Genomic DNA, 22,630 nt, shown 5'->3' on the forward strand with positions numbered 1-22,630 from the left:
ATTCTCACCCCTAGCCAAGATCTTTTGTATTGATTGAGTGTTACTTTCCTTGTTGAATATTGATTCTTAGTTCTCTTAGTCTAGTTTCATATGCTTAGCCATAGTTTTGATTATTGCCATCCCTATTTTGCATGCTTGTTAGTTGATAGATTGTTAGGTTGTTAGTTTAATTGCTTCAATTTAATTGCTAGTTGTCAATTGCCTTAATTTCTAGTTATTTACTTTTCTTTTACTCAACCTAAAATCTCAAGAAAACTCCTAACCAATGATATGCATCTCATGGCAACTCCTAAGAAAAATGACCCGAGATACCACTCTTGGTTATTGATTTTATTGTTGTGACACACTTTCTAACTTTGACGAGAGGATATCTTGTTGGTTGGGACTATACTTCCCGACGTTGAATTAGAAAACCTCTTTGGTAATTCCTAACCAACACTTATCCTCACGTCACCACTTCACTGTTAACCTTCTCCGTTCTCCGAACCACAGAGCCACCACCACAGCTCCCCAGCTTCGCCTCTCTGGTGTCTACTTGTTACCACCACCACCACCGGCGCTGCTCAGCTTGTTCTGTTTGAATCAATTCTGCCTCTACAATAATAGGTAACAGATTCAAATATGAATATTAAAAATAGAACCTTGTATGCTCAATGCTGATGCATATTAAAATTCGATTAGATTATACTTTGTTTTGTTAATTGAAATTTCTATATTAGGCTAAAATATTTTGTTGTAAATTGAAAAAATTGTCAAGCTGTCCATTTTAACAGATCCAAAAATGATTGAGGAATTAAGTTATATTGAAGCATATGTTTCTTAATAAGGATGAATATTTGAAAAAGAAAACTTGTTTAACCTGTTCTTTTTTTTTATGAAAGTGGAGATGGGTGTTTATGTCTGGTTGTTTATATCCAACTATTTTTCTTTTAATAGATTATATTGACATGTATGTAAACTTATATTGAATGAAACATTATCCTAATAGATTTTGTTAGTAAAGTAAAAAAATCTTTGTTTTCTATTTAATTATTTTTTCCTTTTTCCCATGAAAACCTGGTTAGATGATGTATATGATGAGTATGGAGACTGTGTTTTCGTACGTATTTAAAGATGGTTGAATTTGAGTTTATGAAAATACTTCTTGTTGATTGCTGATTAGTTTTTCTTATTTTGATTTTGAATTTGAATTTTAAATTTCAACTTTGAAAAGTGTTTTGATTATTGAACTGAATTCCTGAATATTGTTGTGGCGTTGTTTGATATTGTCTGAAAGATGTACATTGACTGTGTTATGGCTGGTTTTAATACATTTGACATGATGACAGGAAGAGATGCTATGAATCAAGCTACCAGTCGTGGTCATAGCCATGGTTGGGGTAGAGGGAAGGTTTCCTCCGGTACCCCCGAGACTTCTGATCCTTCCTCTCTACTCCGACCACCCCGGTCACACCACAAGTTGTGGGTGTAGCAGACCAGCCATTCATCATGGTCACTAACCCAACTATGTGCCACCGTCCATGGAGATGATGCCACCTCTTGCCGCTCAACAGCTCGCATCCACGATGACGCCAAGTCCAGCGACGGATGCCACGGCCTCGAAGTCCAGCCACGATAGTGAAGTAGCAGCTCTACCACCTACCATCGTATAGTTACGCATTGGCCTGATGGTGGCACGAGATAAGTATCACGTTCAATGCTCATGTATTTTCTATTTATTGTTTTCTAGTTTTATTGATTATGATTCCTGTTGTTGCTAAGATTTCCTAAAAAAATGATTCCTGTTTAATGGATTTAGGTTGATTTAGAATGTTGCTGGTTATTGTTTTCTAGTTTTATTGATTATGATTCCTTTTATTCCTGAGATTTTCTGAAAATTGATTCCTGTTTAGTGAGTTTAGGTTGATTTGGAATGCTACAAGTTATTATTTTCTAGTTTTATTGAGTATGATTCCCGTTGTTGTTGAGATTTCCTAAAAATTGATTAATGTTTAGTGGATTTAGGTTGATTTGGAATCTGCTGGTTATTGTTTTATAGTTTTATTATGATTTTTGTTGTTGCTGAGATTTTCTGAAAATTAATTCCTGTTTAATGGATGTATATTGATTTGGAATGATGTCGGTTATTCTTTTCTAGTTTTATTGATTATGATTTCCGTTGTTGCTAAGATTTCCTAAAAATTGATTCTTGTTAAGTGGATTTAGGTTGATTCTTGTTTGTGAGTTGTTGTTAGGCTTTTGCTGAACCCGAATGCGTGTACTTAGGAGATTACGAATGTCATCAAGATGATGTACGACTAGTCCTGGCCAGCTACACGAAGATCCCCGCTGAGACCAAGCAGTGCTGGTTTGATAAATGGGTGGCAATTACTTTCGTTATTTCTGTTTTATTTCTTTTTAACTACTTTATATCCTCTATCTTGTCTAAATGAATTTAAATCTTCGTTGTTGCAGCTACACTTCATTTAGGATGCTAAGCATGATTTGGCCATCCAGAAGATATTCGACTATAGGATAGGTCGGCAGCTCCAGCAGAAGTTGGATGATGTTTGCCACAGTCGAGACCAGTGGATGCGCTGGCTCCGACTAAAGGTAAAGAAGGGTCTGTTCACTCATTAGGAGAACGATGCAAGGTTCAGACATCAGCATCTCACCAACCGAGCTAACAGGGCATTAGAGAGATCGTTCAAGTACACCAGTGGCTCGGCAACCTTCATGAAAATGAAGGCTAAGCTGGTATGTAGTTCCTTTTTGTTAATAACTTCATTATGTTATCTATTTTACATATTATTACTAGGTATTCTAATAATTTTGTATTTCAATACAACTTGTGTAGTCAAAGTCGTTGGACCGCGAGGCCACATTGACGGAGAGCTTCAAGTACACCCACATGCTAAAGGAGAACAAAGCAAAATTTGTTGATCAGTAGTTTCAGGACCATTATGTGAGTAAACATATGTCTGATTATCTTCTGCTATGAAATTATTAGATATTAATTATATATCAGCCTTAGCTTATTAATCACACAGTAACTTGTGTTAATTGCACAGGAGTCTTACACACAGAGATTGGAGGTCATGACTCAACAGTCTCAGTAAAGTGGAGAGGACGCCACCGATGGATCTGCGGCATCAGTCGTCGACCCCGATGCAATTTGGCGTGAGATCGCTTCAACCCCGTACAAGAACCGCCTATACAGAATGGGGTCATTCTTCGCCAGCAGCCTCCACACTTCGATGTTGAGGCCGTCGTTAGGCTCCACGACTAGTCGATCCGTCCAGCTCGAAGAATGCGTGGATTTGAGGCTCCAGGTGCAGTAGCTCCAATGTAGCCTTCACTGGTAGGCTTAGGAGCTTAACAATTATCGGGAGAGGCTGGAGCGGATACAGCGTATAGAGACTCAAATAGTGAAGGTGTACCCTGCTGGTGGCAACATTGTTACTGATGGTAGTGGTCCTATTGCAGGTGGCATCAATAGCGCTGGTGGCACATAAACATCATCACCGCCTCCGACATCGTCGACTCAAGGCCACGGGACTAACGATAATGACGACTACCTGAATCTGTAGATATTAGGTTTTAGTTTTATTGTTCATACATTTATTTGGTGTACTTGACTTTTATTTAATTTGCACATTATATTATTTATTTATTTTAAATAAAATTTCTTCATTATTTATGAATTAACCACTTATTGTTTCAAAAAATTTAAAATTTAAAATTAAAATTGACTATTTATTTTAAATTTAATCCAATGGTAATATGGCATAAAACATGTTTTGGTGCCAACATTACCGTCGAAAACATTCGACGGTAACCAATTCGTTTTTTGAGCTGATAATCCATCACAAAATCTGACGGTAAGCATTTACCGGCTAGACATATACCATCTAGTTGTTTTTTATGGTAAATTTATGATAAATTAATTACCGTCGGATATACTTGAAGAATCTAATGGTAAATCTGACGGTGCTAGCGTTTTTCTTGTAGTGACACACCGATATTCTAATGTAAAAAATCACGCCTCACCAAGACAAAAAAATGAATCTATTATAATCAAATTTGAGGTACAAGAGAGTCTTAAACAAAGAACAAATCGTGCATACAACCAACCAACACATCACAGCATTAAAGCTTACAAATAAATAACAAAAAGATGAAAAATACCCAAAAAATAGAGCTGTGTTCGAAGCTGATTCCTCCCACTGCAGACTTTCAATCAACATCTCCATTGTCCAAAATAAAGAACAAGATGAGATGAACCTGCAGTCAAAATTTAAGATCGGTGCAACGGTGAACGAATGAGAAATTATCTTTTTAAATATGTTGTTCTGCACAAAATTAAAAATTCTATTTTTTTTCTCTTCTCTCTCTCACTTTATGACTGTTCTCTCTCACTCTCTAGTGGTATCAGAGCTGATGGTTAATCGGTCTAGTGGTTTAAAGAGTATTTAAGGTGAAACATCGAAAGTCCTTCTAGCAAAGGTGGTCCGGACAGCATGTCCCGCGGTGTGGTGCGGTGGTGTGAGCGACGAATACTCATATGTCATGGAGAAGCTAAAAAGAAGAGGAATTGATGTGCTCAATGTGGTGGCTCATACTTAAGGAAGATATTGTTAAATAGCAAATGTGAGGAGTATAATGAATTAGTCCCACATTGAAGAAGACAAAGAATAATGGAGAGTTTATAAGATGAGAGACCCGTTAACTTATCATTTTAAAGTTTTGAGTTAAATGTGCTATTTTCTCATCTTATATTCTCCCTCTTGCTTATCGTCAACCAATGGTCACAATATTTTTTGCCAAATTGATTGAGACTCAATTTTAGAAAACTGTCAAGTATTTCATAAGTGATAATGGTAAGAAGGTTTTTTACTTGGTGTTTTTACTCGTAAGAAAGAATGCTACATGAAAAGTCAAGCCTGCGTGCCTCCACTCTCTATGAGCAGATTAAGCCAGTTTTGAATTGTCTAACAAGTATTTGCTTTTAAGCTGTTGTTCGGGTTCTGAGTAGTGGATTGTTATTCTCAGCTGTCTGATCTGGCTCCCTCAAGTTACTAGGATTCTGATTGGGCGACTTTTGCTAATACAAGGAGGTATGTTTCTGGTTATTGCTTCTATTTAGGCACCTCTTTTGTCACTTGGAACACTAAGAAGTAAGTCATGGTCCCTTACTAATCAGGTGAAGCAAAAATCTCGAGCTCTAGCTTCTGCAACTAGAGAAACTTAAAGACTCTCACACATTCTCATTGATTTTTGGCTTCCCTTTAACCAAACCAATTGTTTTTTCCTGTGGACAACAATCCATGAGAAGACCAAACACATCGAGGTTAACTGCCATGTGGTGAGGGACAAATCTATTTCAAGGTTAATAAATGTTGCACAGAACGGAGTGTTAGAGCATTCCAACTCTGCCATCACCTAGAGTAGTTGCAAAGCTTGAGTTACAAGATATATATAAACAGCGATAGCTTGAGTATGTAGTTCATGACAGTAGTAAGCAATCATCTATTTCACTTGCAAGTACTAGCAAAACAAATTATTAAGCTTTATATATATGGAGCGGATTTCACATGAATATCTCTTCTCCAATCTAGCATTTTCCTTATTTTGGTCTAATTACTTATGCTTTATTTATATCTCCTTATGCAATATTTAGATTCTTGAAAACAACAACAAAGTCTTCCACTTTTTCCGATCATGTTTTTTCAGAAAAGTTAACAGCCATACCTATGCTACATACTCAAGTTATTTTACATATGTTCAGCTGGTTTTAGATCTTTGTCCATAAATAGTCAACAAATAATGCAGTGCCAATCAGTTCTGGATTATGTTTTTAGATACAAAAATATTCACTAATCACAGCAGATAATGAAATTAGAATATAATGAGTCATATATAATGGAGTGATAGATAAATGAGAATATACAGATTAGATCATTTATCTAAGAAATAAGTATGAAAAATTAATTTTTAGTTAGTTAGTATTAGTTATTTTTTGTATTATAAAATTATTTTTGTAATGTTAATTTTTTGAAGGGTTTAGAATTAGAATTAGAATTTAGAATTTAGAATTTAAAATTTAAAATAAAAAAATAATTTAAAATATTAAATTAATATTAGCTAAAAAATTAATTTTTATTTAAAAAATTAATTCATATTAACTGACAAAAATGGCTCTTTAGTTGAACTCTTATTTAAATATTCTTGTTTATTGACTACAATATTTTAAATATTCTTCACCCATTTGTAAGGACCGCACTTTTGGTCTGTGATGCTACTTCCTAAGTTCATATGGTTTTGGTAGAAATATTCTGTGTTAACAAGATATTAAGTGCTAATAAAACATACTTCAAGATTAATAAGTTCACTGCTTGTCCAAAGAATACAATAATAGCGTGGCATCGATCTCTTCAGACAAGCAAGGTACAAATAAATTAAAGTGCAGAATATCTCCCTTTCGTGGGAGACCAAACACAGATCAACGAATCTTTACTACTTGCGTTCTTCAGTTATCTACTGTGTGCGAATAATTTATGCAGATATTTAATCTGATCTAATTTAAATTACGACTTAGAATTTAAAATTGAATTTAGAGTATAAGGAATTGATTTGTGAATGAAATCAAATGTAAGTTTAAAATAGACTCTGTTAGACTTATATACATCTTTAATATATTATATAATATATATTTTAAAATTATTATATATGTGTAATGAAGTAGTTGGGAGTTCAACCCATGTATTTTTTTTTAAGAATTATAAAACCACTAAAGCAATAAGTTTAATTATATTATAATACATATTGAAGACTCACATACATGCAATTATCTTTATATGAAATTAATAATTTTTACCTATCAATTTTGTATGAAAATAATTTCATATGAATTTTCACCATAATACATTTGTTTTTCATAAATTTCACCAAAAATAAACTAATATATAAAGCAAAACTCATAAAACCTAAGTTTCCTAGCTCTCACTTAAGTCTAAATGTTTTCAGTGTCATTTCTCTAACATCTTTCTGTTCCAACTTCACAAATCCTAAATTTTCATTTATTTTATTATTTTTAATTTTAATGTAGACTTAATTTTGTATTTTTTATTTTTTAGTGTATTTATGAAATATGAAATACTTAAATATTATATTTGATTGATTTTTTTTTTTTTTGGGAGTAGAATAAAGTAGAATAGGATAGGAAGTGTATATATACAGGATTAGAATTCATAACTTTTAATTACAGATAGAGTATAATTAAATATGAAAAATATTTTAAATCCGGAAATAAAGTTAATGTAAAGTTTAAACTCCATTCATCTATCCTATCCATTACGAGTTTTAAATAGTTGGCTAAGGCCTAATTATAGAGGTGATTTAAAAAGGAAATTTTAAAAGAAATTATCGCAAAAAAATTAAGATAGTCGAACACAAATACGATCCACGATTTTACGGCAGATTGTAATAATGTATGTAATAATGTCTATTCATACTTGCCATACTAAGTATTTTTTTCCGAGGAAAATAAAAAACAAATATTCATAGATTTTTATTATGTATGTGATAAGATGACTCAGTAATATAAGTGGGAATTCAAAAGCTAACTTTAAAATTGTGATATTTTTTATTTGATGTATTATTAGTATAAAATTACATCTAATCACATAATATTATGTCAAAAAAATATCTACTTTTAACATTTTAATTGTGTAATTAGTTATTAAAAACATAGATATAATTAAATAATTATATAAAATATTTTACACAATTAGTATATGAAAATTTAATTTGTACAATAATAACTTGAAACAATATTAATAGCCCTCTTAAACAAAATAATGGACATGAAACTATTAATACCATACAACTCCTAGATAAATTAATTACTTTTAGCACAAGTAAACCTCCCCTCTCTTTATTCTTCTTCATATTTTTCTTTTCCCTCTTTGTACCTCTTCTATTGTCATCATATATAATGCCTAAAGGTGAGAGTTTATAATATATTAAACTCATAAGAGCATAAGTTGTAGTTCATTCTAAGTGGACGCTTTTGCCTCCTCACCTCCTGTTGCAATCTCTCATCTATTATTTTAACTATGGCATGCTTCAAACTTGCTTTCAACGTTCTTCTACCCGTCTTCGCCTTGCACCTGTTTACTAGCCAAGTGCTAAGTGGAGGTAATAGCCTATGTTATAGTTTTTTTCCACCATTTAATTCTTTGTACCAAAAATTAAAACAATGACATCCTTCCGAATAATATTATCAATATGCATGCTTTTTGTAATCTTACTCTTCATGCTTAACCTTCATGACACTAATTCCCTAACAGCAACTGAGGGACAGGATCTTCTTGATGACATCAACATCTACCGGAAAGTCTTTAACCTTCCGGAACTCAAGGAACTCAGCAAGATGTCTTGCTTAGCCGACGAGATCGCGGACGACTTAGGTGGCAAAGACAAATGCAAAGAACTTGCCAGCTACTATCCTTCGCCGGGTAGCGCCTTGAAGATTCCTAAGTTCCAAGAGAACCTTAAGAAGTGCAGGATTGATTACAATACCACAACAGATGGGGTGATCATGCCGGTTCGCGTGCCCAAATTGGACGAGGATGCATTGTTCTCCAATTATACAAAGTCGAATCACTTCACAAAGTATCTCAATGATTCTAATTATACGGTTGCAGGGGTTGGTTCTGAACATGACTGGATGGTTCTTATTTTAAGTACCAACTCATCTTCAGGGAATTTCTCTTCAGCTACTTCTCTTCTTGCTGGAGCTAATTGGAAGAATCAGTGTTTGGTGTTGGCATTGTTCTTCAGTTTGCTTGTTTCTCTGATTATATAAAATTGCTTGTCTTTCATTTTTGAGTGTTCTTAACTTCTCATCATGTGCTTTGTTTGGGTGAAAATATGTTTTCCCTTGTTAATTTATTTTGTAATTATTTGGGACAAAATCAATGTACAAAACTCATATTTAACTCGTATACCTGTTAATAGATGTATTTTGCAATAAATTGTAATGAAATTTTTATTTGTGTCGTTGTGTTTTCTGATCTTATAAAGATCAAAGCTTTATTGTTGCAATTTTAAATTAATGTGAAAACTTTCAACTTGACCGTTAACCGTTGGTCTTGTTTTATTTTTTTTTTTTAAATACATGAATTTAACTTAATCATCTGACTTCCATATGTAAGAAAAATAACTAAAATGATGATATATATATATATATAAAAGAAACGTTTCGATGTTCAACACTTTTGAGATTTATTGTTAAAAAAATGGTTGGTTTGGTTCATATTAGGGGTAAGGGAGTTTTAGTGAACATTATCGTAAGAAGGTGTAAGATGCACGTTCATTAGCTTGGTTGATGTTGTAGATAATTATTTTTGCTCATGCTCTTGCTATAGTCCGCTTAAGTGGCTCAGATGAAGTGGTGGGAGCTAAGTCGACGTTGTATTGGACCAGATTGATATACTCTTGGGCCTATGATGATCGGAACGGGCCTATTAGGACATGATTAAATTTTTGTTTTTGCATGAGAGGATGGTGTATGTGCATAGTGTAAGAATCAATTTTTGGTACCTGACTTTTTTTTATTATTTTAAAATTTATCTTACAAAATTCTGAACTACAGCCGAATGGTGAAAAAAACAAAAATAAATTATAAAATAATAATTAATAGGTGAAACTTGATTTTACAAGAGTAATTAATTTCTTAAAATCAAATTTCACTAATAAAAAGTAAATACTTATTTGTCATTGGTTTATTTTCTTCATTAGAGACATTTTGAGTCGAAAATTCACTTTTAGCGACGGTTTGCGTGCGTTGTAAAAAAGTTAATAATTAAAAAACTCGGAATCAGTAGTAAAAATAACTTCTACTTTGGTAATTCTGTCTCAAAGTTAATATTAGCCATCCATTCATAATTTATTTATTTAAGAATAAATCTTAGCCATTGATTATCTTACCACACGATAAAAATTACCTCGAACCGAATTCTTATTAACATTTCGCAAACAACTCTTAGAGACCCCAAACTCTCTTACTTGCCACCCAAGTATTTCGTCCCCTCCCTCTTAGCCTCTAGGCCGAGATTATCTCAGCCTCTTACTCCTCTTTTGTAATTTTTAACCACAAGAATCGCAGTTAATTGTGAATAAACACATCATTATAAATCTAATTGTGTTCTCTCAGAATCACGTCCCTCCTCTCTCGATCTTAGCCAACTCTTCTCTGATTTTTTTAGCCCTATTGACTACAATTAATTAGTTAAGACTCAGATTTTTCATTTAAGGAATCCTTATCACAAATTCATGAAACACTTTATACATTTTTTTGCACATTTTGACCATGTTTTAAGGAGAGAAAGAGAGAAAATTCCTACACTTCTTCTCTGCATTTCAGCCTTTATCCCAACCATTTGCACATATTTTTGTTGTTTATGTCTTGTTTTTAACTTTTATTTATTTTTGGTTTGTTGTTTGTTATGCAGAGAAAGACTCCACTTCTGATTCAGGATAGGATTTAGATGTTGACTCGGATGACTATGACATTAAAAAGAAGTCGAGAATCATTGATGAGGAAAGGAAGAAGAAAGAAGAAGATGCTTAGGCTGAAATGCAATTCAACATCAAAATTGGAGTCTGATGAGTTTAGATTACTAACCCAAGAAGTTGGTTTGTTGGTTTCTTTATTTATTTTTAAATTTTTTATTTTAGTTCTGATAAAAGGAAAATCTGCGTTTGCCTGATCTTTCCAATATACAGAGGAGGATTAAAGAGAGTGAATTGATTTCCATCAGACTATGCTTGACTGTCTTCATGATTCATTCAATGTGCTACCTTATTTGGTTGGTGTTGTGATTGTGTTGGATGTTTGTTTTTCTAGTTGTTTATGTTCTTTCAAATTTTAAGGCCTTGAAGCAAGAAAGGTCAAGGAGGAAGGATTATGTTGAGCAGCTTAAGACAGATATATGTTCATACTATGACGACAATAAGTTTCTAATTGGTGCTTTAGTAGAGGTTGGGACGAATTTCTATATTATGTCATATATTTGTATAGAAATATATATTATTTAATTTATTGAATCTATTTAAAATTTTAACAAGTATTTTATACAGGTAGTTGTTTTTTGTTTGTATCTAGCATGGTGGTGGTTGTTTTATAAATTTAAAAACTTTTGGTCAAAATCTAAATTCTCTATTAGTTTATTCAATGTCTAATTTTATTTTACTAATTTGTTAAATATTTAAATTTTTTCAACTTTATCATAGCTAAAGATTGCAATAAAATAAATTTGATAATTTTTAAAAAGAAACTAGTGAAGATAAAATACCAAATCTTGGTTGAAATATATTTATTGGCTTTTCACCATGTTAAAATTTCAAGGTGTGTTAATTATGTATAGAAAATTTCATCCAAGACTAAATTTCTCCGTCCTTTATTTTTGTATATAAGATTAATTTTATATATTTTTATTTCGTACCCTTTAATGTCTTTTTCACCTAAATAAAATTAAAACAAATGTTTATGAAATTTTTTCAAACTAAAATTTATTATATAAATTTTTTTATAATTTATATAAATTGCTACAAAATAATAGACATTATTATTTTCTAATAAATCAATGCAAGTGTAATTTAATGCATAAATTATGTGATAATGCTAAGATTTACTCATAAACTCAACACTCATTAACACATAAATCTAGACAATAAACTTTTAAAATTTTGTACTAAAACTATTAATTTAGCAACATTTACATATATACAAAGAAGCAAATATTTAGTGCTCTATCACGATTTAAATTTTATTAGATAAAATCAAAAGAAACATAAAAATATAAATTATGAGATTCCTCTAAAAAATATTCATAAATTTATAATAACAAAACATCATACTATAATACAAAATTTAAATTGAGAAAGTAAAAATTATAATAAAAAAATTAAAGATACATTTGATACAGAAATATAAAATCTATAACTCTAAATTGCATTTCTATATAAAATTAATAAAATAATATTATAATTATTATCCAACTAGTATCTAAAATATATTATTATTTTTTTTAATTTAATGCTAGGTAGCCAAAAAATAATTACAGTATAAGAATATTACATAAAAATTCCTATCCTCTTGATAAGCAAGTGACATACAGCTCCTTATCACTTATCCTCCTTATCACCTACTATTTTGCTGCATGTTTGGAGTCATTAATGTTCTTTCCAAAATTAATTTCAGTTTCTTCCAAATCAAATCCCTAACATCTTTCAATCACATTATTATCCATTAAAATGTAATAATTCTCTACAAAAAATATGAAAATTAAATTAAAAAGTTTTAACAACTTGTACTATACAACTTATATTTTACATATAGACTATTAAAAAATAAAATATAAAATATAAAATATAAACAAAAATTAAAAAATAAATTTTTTAAAATAATTATTAACTCGTCATATTAAAATCAATAAATAAGTATATATATGAATATTAAATAAAAATATTAAAATAATTAAAATCATGGCCTATTAGTACACATATGAGATAATTTAAAAAATACAATAAGACGAATAATTTAAAATTTGATAATATTAATTATAAAAATTTATTAATTATAAACATTATAGGTATGAAATTATAAATATTATGAATACAAATTATAGATGTTATTAACATGAAATTATGGATGTTATGTGTATGAATTTATAGATATTATGTGTAAATTTATCAATTGAATAAACTAATTTAAAAATTTGATATTTTTTTAAATTCAATTATAAAATTTAAAAAACATGTGTTAACTTTATATTTACATATGCAATAACTAAAAAATGATATGTGTATAGATGTAATATCTAATAAACATGAATTTAATTTTTAGATGTTAGTTGTATGTAATTATGGATATTATGTATATGTACGTATAAATGTTATGTGTATAAACTTAGTTAGTATACAATATAATTATAAATGCACATAAAAGCACAAAAAAAATCAGTTTATTACCATACCTTATCAAAGCTAGTGTGGTTTTTCATATTCTCGAGAATTGGTTGACTGACAACAATCTCGTCGGATGAATCTATCTGTTGTTCAAATTCTTCATCAGCACCTTCTACCATAAGTACCGTATTAAATTCGAATTCAAATGCCATACTATTTGCAACAATAAACGCGACTTGTAAAATTTCTTGACTTATACACTATTATGCTTGCAATGGTATTATAGTCATGATTTTTGAATGATAATAATTAAATTAATGGAAGGTATATATTACAAAGAATAAAGTGTAAGTAAATGCCTTAACGGAAACAAAGAATTAATGATTTTTTTATATTTCTATTGATTGATATTAAATGCCTTAAGGAAAACAAAGAATTAAGTGTAATTAACTCAATTAATGTAATTATTACCGTCCATTCTTATTATTATTATTATTAATATTTAATGTATTCTTAAATATAAAAATTAAATTATAAAAGAAATATTAAGTATTAATTACAAGAATATTATATTATAATTAATATCATTAATAAGTAGAATTGATAAGAATATGATAAGTAAAATGATAAGAGAGAAATAAAAAATAAAACTAATATTAAATGATATAAATGAAGTAAATTATAGAAACTTTGACTAATTATGGCTGAAAATTTTTGGTTATCAAACTTTTTCCTTTTTAGATATACAGAAAAGCTCTGCATACAAGCGCTAACGACTTGTATGCTTTACAAGTTACTTAACACCCTAAAACCTAAAACGCGCTCCAATGGCTAGGTCGTATACACGCGCTATATATAACTACCAAATTTAAAAGATTTGTTTCCTTCTTCATTTTCCTTATTTGCAGATTTGCTCGTTCTTCTTCTCGCGAAGTTTTCCCTGGTTTCTTTGATCGTTCTTTTCCCCTCCTTTCTCACTCGTTTCTTCTTCGTCATTTACGTTAGTTCCTCTCTCTGTAACTCCAGCTTCGTTTTCTATTTGATTTTTTGTTTTCTGAAATCAAAGTTTGAACTCGTTTTGAAGATAATGGATGATTCAACCTCAGATTATCAACTGAATCCAAGCGAAGTAGATTATGAATTTGAATCTAACGAAGTTCCTGAGGTTTGATTTACATAGGATTACTATGAATTTTGTTACAGTAATTTGTATAGCATTGTGTAGGTGAATAATTTGTGAACATTGACTATCAAACTAACGCATGAAGATAAATTTGTGGATTGAATGTAATGTATTAGTTTTGATTAATTTTCTGGAATTTATAGCAGATGATCAGGTGTAGATCAGAACTTTTTTGGGTGTATTTTTTAGGGAAGTGTGGGTGTATTTACAGTTTAGTGGTTTTTCTGTTATTTTAACTAAGTTATTGTGGTTCGGGTGTATTATATCAGACACGATTGGGTGTGTTTCTAGTTTTTGACATGGTGTATTCTGCAGCCTGTGTATTTACATTTTATGGCTTTTATTGTCATTTTAGTTGAGTTGTTGCGGTTCGGGTGTATTATATCAGACATGATTGGGTGTATTTTTAGTTTTTGACATGGTGTATTCTACAGCTTCTCTCTGTTGTTGATGACCAGTTTGTTCCCAAGGTTGGAATGACCTTTACCATCCTTGAAGATGCTGGAAAAGTTTACAGGAACTACGCCAAGGCTGCAGGGTTTTCTACAAGAGTTCGGAGCACAAATAGGAAGGGAAACGAGATTAAGAACCAATTGATTACATGTAGCAGAGAGGGAAATGGAAATCTAAATTATCTCAAACAGTACAGGGAACTAAGCATGTCCATTCGTCGTACAATAGAAAATAACGAGGAGGCTGGTATTAGACTAAGCAAAACTTACCAATCATTTGTTGCGGCTGCCGGGGGTCATCGTGAGTTAAATTTTATTGAAAAGGATGTGAGGAATTACATTACGAGAGAAGTGCGAGAAGCATGGGTGTGCTTAAAGACTCATTTGATAGGAATTGAAATGATTTTCTGCTAAATTTTAGTCTTGTGGATAACAAGTGGCTTTCAGGTAATGTTTGTTTAAAATCTGCAGCAGAGGTGTAAATTTAATTTTTTTCGCGTGTATTTATAGTCTGTGTTTGGGTGTATTCTGCAGATCTCTGTAAAGACCGTCATATATGGGTTCCAATCTATCTGGATCACCACTTCTGGACAGGGATGAGAAGCACACAAAGTAGCGAGAGTATGCATTCTTTTGGGTGTAAAAGTAGTGTTCTTTTGGGTGTATTTCTGAATTTTCTTGTATTTCACATTTTACATATATATACATATATATACTTCAGAATCTTGTTTTTATGTTATAAAATACTGTTTTTTTACAACGGTTTAAGGGTTTTAGGTATTAGGGTTTACGGTTTTAGGGTTTACGGTTTAGGTTTTAGGGTTTACGGGTTAGGGGTTAGGGTTTAGGTTTTAAGTGTTTAGGGTTCAGAATTTTAGGGATAAAGCATTAGGGGGATAGATTTTTGGGTGTATATTCAACTTTTTTTGGGTGTAAAAAATGGCAGGTTATGGGTGTATATTTGGTTTGATGTTTTTCTTCATATTATAGTACCTATAATTCATACATTTTGAATACAACAAAGAGAGTTTAATTATTGAAAGAAATTTTACAATAAACTGGATTATAATTGGAAAATTTTTACAGCATGTGTTCAATTTGTTACAGGACTATATAACATTTACATTAATCAGTGTCAATATCCTTAGAATCTATCTGACAATTTGGTGATGCACCCTTGACGGTGGGATGTGCATCAGGCCACCAAATCCCAAATCCCTAACAATTGTTTTCTTCTCCTCGCTCATGTTTCTGAATTTCTCACTTAACAAATGTGTTGCACACTTAAGGTCTTTGGTTTGCTGTAAACAAAAATAAAATTATAGTCAGATATATTTCTATTATATAAAACTGATTTCATGTAAGACATATATTTGTTCTTACATTTCTTCCAGGTTGGTTTCTCGTTCCCATTTTCTCTGAAATGAAAAATACACCCAAAGATATCAGTAAGATACACCTATAGATATGATTCAGATACACCCATAGATATCAGTCAGATACACCCATATATATCAGTCAGATACACCCATAGATATGATTCAGATACACCCATATATATCAGTCAGGTATCACTCAAACATGCATCAATATCAAGCAACATTACAAGGTCAAGCAATATACACCCATGGACAAGCAAATATAAGCAAGTGCTGACTATTACAGTATATCAGTTCAGAAATATACACCCAACATTTTATGCCATATACACCCAACAAATTACTCCATATACACCCACCAAACTACGGAATATACCCCCAAAAATCAGTTACCAGAAGAACTAGGACAACAAGAACAGTAACACCTACAAGAACGAAGAAGAACAATGTAACATAGAAGCAAGAATAACAGTAAAACCTAGAACATTATAAACTGTAAAATGAGACGTAGAGCAAGAAGAACAGTAAAACGTACAACAACGTAGAAGAATAGTAAAACCTAGTTCGAAATCTGAAAAATATACAAGAATGGTAATGTAACGTACCTTGAGTATTATAGCTTTGTTTTCTCTGGAGATTCTTGATCGAGAGTTTTATGGTGTGTTGATGGAGTTTTCGAATGTTAGCGACGAGTTGTATATCTTGAGTTTCGAATGTTGCTCGAAAATGAAAGGGTTGCGTTTCTCTAAATGGCTTTGAGAAGTAGAAGAAGTAGAAGAGTCTGCCATTAAGGGGCAGTTTACGCGAAGAGAAGCGTAACCGTTTGAGTGGGAGCGCGTGAATATTACGCTCCATTCAATATAATTAGTGTGCGTGTAGAATGTTTGTGGGTTGGGGGCTTGTAACACTTGTAAGACCTTAGTGCTTGTATGTGTAGCAGACCCGTTAGATATATACGACCATATTTATGAAGAGAGAGTTCTAATTAACTATTACCCGTTTGTAAATTTGCTCAAGCAATCATTTTACACTCGTGCATGATTTGTTAAAAAATTTGACTTAGACTTAGTTTAGTAACATTTTACATATTTAAAAAGTCTAACTTATTTAGTAAATTAAAAAGTTTATGTGTTTATATTTGCAGTTTTTAAATTTTTAAAAATATTTAAGAGATTTTTTTTTTAAAATTAATTTGTGTTTATTAAAATTAAAAAATCTTATATAATCTCATCAATTAATTAATATCTAAATTTTAAATTTATTAGAATATTTTTAAATTTTAAATTTAAAAATACCTAATATCTATTATAATCTTTTTTAATTTTAAAACTTATTTTATCAATTATACTTATTACTTATGCTAATTAAAAGTCATTTTTAATTTAATTTACTAAATACATATACTACAAATTTTAAAAAATAAAAATTTTATCGAACTAAATCTTAATTTACGAATAAGTCATGCGCTTAACCTATGAAATCTTAAGAGTCTATTTAAAAACCTTTTACGAATCACAATTGAAAATCTTAACAAGACACTAAATAGAATGTTAAAAATTAGTTCACATTCCTTAAAATATAATAATATCTGAGTGAGTCATAAATCTAATCATGATATAAACTAAATCTACTAATATTTTAATGTCCAAGCCATATGAAATAGAACAAAATTAATGTAATCCTAAAGGATATCTACATTCAGTAATCATAAATTAAAACTAGCCAATTAACCAAAAATCTAAACACAAAACAAATATAACAATAAAAAAAAATTCTGAAGACAGAGATATTTTAGAAGGACAAAAAAATTTAAATGGTATAATATATTAGAAAACCAATATATTATACATATCACCTGGTAACATTTAAAATTGGCAACTGTAGAATCATTTTTTCAGATCTATACTTTTCATAAACTTCATTTCTAATTCGATAAGATAGATATCAATCTTTTTACTCTTTTTTAGTCTTTTCTAGCCTATTATCCATTATAGGAGGAAGTTTTCTTACATGGTTGGACAACTTTATCTTGTTTTTGTAATTGATCTTATGACAAACACTTTAATCTCTTCAAATAATATAATGATTGACTTGTTTGCTTTTTTGATTCTTTATATTAAAAACCTCATATGCGTTATTGCAAATATTGTCTAGTAGTTTCGACCTATAACTAAATTGTGACTTCATCTAAGATTTGTTAGGTTACTTGTTTAGATAAGTTCATGCCTCCTCATTCAAGTTCTTAGTCTTGTTCATGTTGTGTATAAAGTCTTGGAAAGTAATTGACCTGACACATTTTTCAGTAGGTCCCTCAGCTCAAGATCTTTTTATTATTTGGATAATGCTAGGAAGACAAAAAATAAACACTCAAAACTTACTTTATTTAGTATTTATTAATTATCGTAACAATTAATGAATGCTAAATAAGGCAAATTATGACTGTCTTTGATTGATTTTTTTTTTATCAAACATTTCCGTTATTATTTATTGAAGTTTCTCTATAAGTGCCATACACAAAAATGGTGATGAGCACCAAGCATTACTTCCTGGACAACTAGAATTAAACTCTGCAAAACAGGCCAACCATAAAAAATGTATTATATGATGGTCCAATATCATAGTTTAACGAATTATTGTGCTATAATTTAGTCATTGAGTTTCAAATTTAGATACATAATAGTCACTGAATTTGTTATCGTGACTCTTTGTGATCCCTAAACAATGTGACATAATGAAACAATAATCTCACGGTTCACATGACAAAGTACATGTAATAACAATATTAAAAAGAGGATGAATAAAAAATATATCTTTTTCAAGTTAGATATAAAGCATCATTCATTAGTCTTGTAATCTCCAAGATCTCTGTAAAGTATCTCGAAGAACTATTTTGAGTTCTTCCTATTCTCCACATCAATAATAGTCCATGTAATCACATAAATGTGATTATTTATCTCTATATTTAGTTGTGAAATGACATTGATTTAAATTGTATTCCAGATTATTTTTTAATAAAATTTTACCCTAGTTCCTTATCATGGCATATTGGACTTTCTCAGCCCATACACAACATTTTTAATATTTGTCAAAGTCTTTGAGATTGAATTTCTCTTTAGAATTAGATCACATTTTGGTTTGAAGTAAATAACAATAATACATTATTTTAAAATTGTGGTACTTCCTAACCTTTTTAACTAACTCACTAGCTAGTCAAATTCAAACCCTATTTGTAGCTTTATTGGAGTTTTTTCTCAGACATGTATAATCATCATTAAATATTTTCATTTGCCAACAAGAATCTTCATGTTTTCTCGAGGCATATACTACTAAATTGTACTATTTAACTTTGCAAATAATGTAACACCTAATGCTATCATTTTTTTAATCTTATTCTCTTACCCTCTTGAATTGTTTAAACTCTCTCATAGTCTTTCTAAATTCATACTTATAAGTTTTATTCCCACTTGAAGTTGAAACTCAGCAAACCTACACCATCTCTAAAAATTAAAAAATTATCAAATTCTTCTTTATCCTCAAAATCAGAAAGAGACTTTATCTCTTATTAGTGACAAGAGGTAGCACCATTAGATTAATCATCTGAGTCTAATGCTTCATACATTATACTTTGCCCTATGAATTCTAAAATTCTTAATCCACCTCTATATCTAAAACCTCCTCAACCTAAGCATCCTCACCTTCTAGTAATTTTTTTCCTTTGCAAAGGTTGACACAGAGAATTTCTTAAATTTTTAACTTTCATTAGACTTGTATTTTTGTCCTAACTTGTAGAAATTATCTTTTAAACTGTCATCATTACTAGAGCTATCATTAGGTCATTATTCTTGTTAAATTTTTTTTGCTTTTAGTAACAAATTTTGTGCAAGGTCTAATAGTTTGAGATGTGATATTCTTCTGGATTAAATTGTGTTTAGATTATGAAGTGGTATTTTTCTTAGACTTGGTAGTTAGTTTCTGTCTAATTTTGAGAGGGATTATTTTTAAGTTCTACAACAAAATTAGATTTTGGATTAGACTTAGTGTTAATAGTTGCAGCAGGCTTGGTGTTCTTCTTAGACTTGGGCTTGAGATTAGGGTTGGGGTTAGACTTTGAATTAAGCTTGGATTGCTCTTAGGCTTGGGAGTCAACTTTAAATTTGGGTTAACTTTGGGGTTGGAATTGGAATTAGATTAAAATTTGGAATTAGTTTCAGGCTACATTTAGAAATGGTGCATATAACACAATTCTTGTCTAATTTAAAAGTAGTTTTAGATTTGGGATTTGAATTGATGTTACATATTAAAATAAAATTAGGATTATAGCTCGATGTAGGAGTAAAAGAGTGTTGTTGAAAATGGTTTAATTTTAGTATTTTATGAAGTGTTAGCACGGGGCTAGGATTGGAAGTTGCACTTGGCATGCTCTTTAAGTCTCCTTCACCAACCTTTATTCATGATCAACATATACCACAACTTCTTTCAATGGTAAAATTTTTAGTGTTGACACTTCAAGCTCATAATAAACATCAACAATTTTTTTGGTCCTTTGTACATAAAAACACATTTTCCTTGACTCATTGTCATGTGTTAGAAATATCTGTCAAATATCTAAATTTTTACTTCAGAATTAGTCACCAACACTCATGTATCTTGTTATATTCTGTTCTGACCTAGCCTAATGATGGCCAAAGACCTGGGTCCGGGCGTCTGACTGACCTGACGGGTTAGTCGCACCCGTATTGGGGTGTGACCCGAATGTCACCCCTCGTGTGGACCTGGACAGCTGGGAAGGAAACTTTCAGGAAAGAGGGTCTGACTGCGTGGGACCCACTCTAGTATAGATTATATAAGGGGAGGGCCCTACCCTTCTCGAGAGGAACGTCACCTAACCTTAACCCTAATAGCCGCCTCTTGTACAGACACTGACTTGAGCGTTGGAGTCTTTGCAGGTGGTCCCACCTCATCCTTGACCCATCAGGCCGGAGGAGTCACTTGCCGGAGCTCTCCAGCGTCCATCTCCCAGTCACCCTTACCTTCATTACCTTTAGATCCGACCCGTTCGATACACGAGCTACCAAACATTGGCGCCGTCTGTGGTGACTGGCGTGAATGGATTTCCTTTCACGAGCGTATGAGGACCCCATCTCGTAGGAATGACCCTCCTTCCAGCTCCCATGAAAGACGCCCCTTCGGGGGTACGGGTGGTGACAACGCAAGGATCATGTAAGAATTGCGCCACTGAGTGTAAAATCGCGAGAGGGAGCTGGCGGCCAAGGATCGCTACCGACCCAGCCCGAGCATCTCCCGTACCCGATCTCCCCCTAGGAGATCAGAAGCCCGAGGAAGAAGCCCCAGCAGGAACCGTGCCACGCGCAGAGCAGATGCTCGATCTCCCTCGACCCACGACAGATCGGAGGGCCAAGGCGAGAACAGAGAGAGGCCGAAAAGGCGGCATGACCCCATAATCATGGAGCGACCCCCTTTCACCCTTCCATCCTCAAGGTTCGACTACCGAGACACTTCGATAAGCCAACAGACATGAGATACGATAGAACCCAAGACCCTTAGGAACACCTAACAGCCTTTGAAGCCGGGATAAATCTCGAGGGTGTTGACGACGCAGTGAGGTGTCGCGCCTTCCCTGTGACCTTGGCAGGACTGGCAATCCGGTGGTTTAATGCGCTTCCACAAGGGTCCATTACAACCTTCTCAGACATAACTCGCAGCTTCTTAGCACAGTTCACCACCCGCATCGCCAAAGATAAACATCCCATTAACCTTTTAGGGATCACCCAAAAAGCCGGTGTGCCGACTAGGAAGTTCCTTAACAGATTCAACGATGAGTGCCTAGAAATTGACGGCCTGACCGACTCAGTGGCCAGTCTATGCCTGACGAACGGTTTGTTAAATGAGGACTTCAGAAAGCACCTCACTACCAAGCCCGTGTGGACAATGTAATAAATCCAGAACATGGCTAGAGAGTACATTAACGATAAGAAGATTAGCCAGGTCATGGCAGCCAATAAGCGACAATCGGTCAACCCTCCCACCCGTCAACCCGGACACGGGGAAAGGGCGAAAGAACCCTCCAAAGACAAGGGATCAGCTAAACCTTTCAAGACTTTCCTTCGAGTGGGAAAGTTCACAAACTATACCCCCCTTACGGCCCCAATAGTGTAAGTCTACCAGTACATCGCTAACAAGGGCATCCTGTCGAAGCCCCAGCAACTGAAAGACAGAATAGGCAGGAACAAGAGCTTGTACTGTGATTACCACAAGGGGTTTGGCCACAAAACCGAGGATTGCTTTGACCTGAAAGATGCCTTGGAGTAAGCCATCCGCGAAGGAAAGCTAACCGAGTTTTCCCAGTTCATAAGGAAGCCCAAGAGAAGGGAGCGAGAACGTTCTGAGGAAGATCATGCCCGGGCCGTGAAACAGAAACAAGGGCCTAGCGAGGACACTGACAACACCCTCATGGTGGTAAAAGTGGTGGTCAGGAGAGACGCACCCCGAAAGTCAAGGTCCGCCACCAGAAAGGGCGCCAAAGTTTTGGCCGTGTCGTCAGCGACCCATAGACCCCCGACCAAAGGACTCCCGAGTATCTCGTTCGAACCAGAGTACCAGTGGACTAACGACATACCGGTAAAACACCCCAATGTGATAAT

General features: G+C 32.6%; 1 protein-coding gene and 1 long non-coding RNA gene across 2 annotated transcripts; both read left to right on the forward strand.

Moving 5' to 3' along the window:
- Nucleotides 1-7,955: 7,955 nt before the first annotated feature.
- On the forward strand, nucleotides 7,956-9,042 carry LOC112712959 (uncharacterized GPI-anchored protein At5g19250). The gene is made up of 2 exons (XM_025765795.3): nucleotides 7,956-8,178; nucleotides 8,331-9,042. Exons 1-2 carry the CDS (start codon nucleotides 8,097-8,099, stop codon nucleotides 8,846-8,848), a joined length of 600 nt encoding a protein of 199 aa, XP_025621580.1. The 5' UTR covers nucleotides 7,956-8,096; the 3' UTR covers nucleotides 8,849-9,042.
- Nucleotides 9,043-10,145: 1,103 nt separating this feature from the next.
- Nucleotides 10,146-11,114, forward strand: LOC140174965 (uncharacterized). Its single transcript, XR_011865123.1, has 2 exons — nucleotides 10,146-10,272; nucleotides 10,497-11,114. It is a non-coding gene; the product is annotated as an uncharacterized lncRNA (long non-coding RNA).
- Nucleotides 11,115-22,630: the final 11,516 nt, after the last annotated feature.

This window comes from Arachis hypogaea, chromosome 9 (assembly GCF_003086295.3).
Source record: "Arachis hypogaea cultivar Tifrunner chromosome 9, arahy.Tifrunner.gnm2.J5K5, whole genome shotgun sequence".
NCBI lineage: Eukaryota > Viridiplantae > Streptophyta > Magnoliopsida > Fabales > Fabaceae > Arachis > Arachis hypogaea.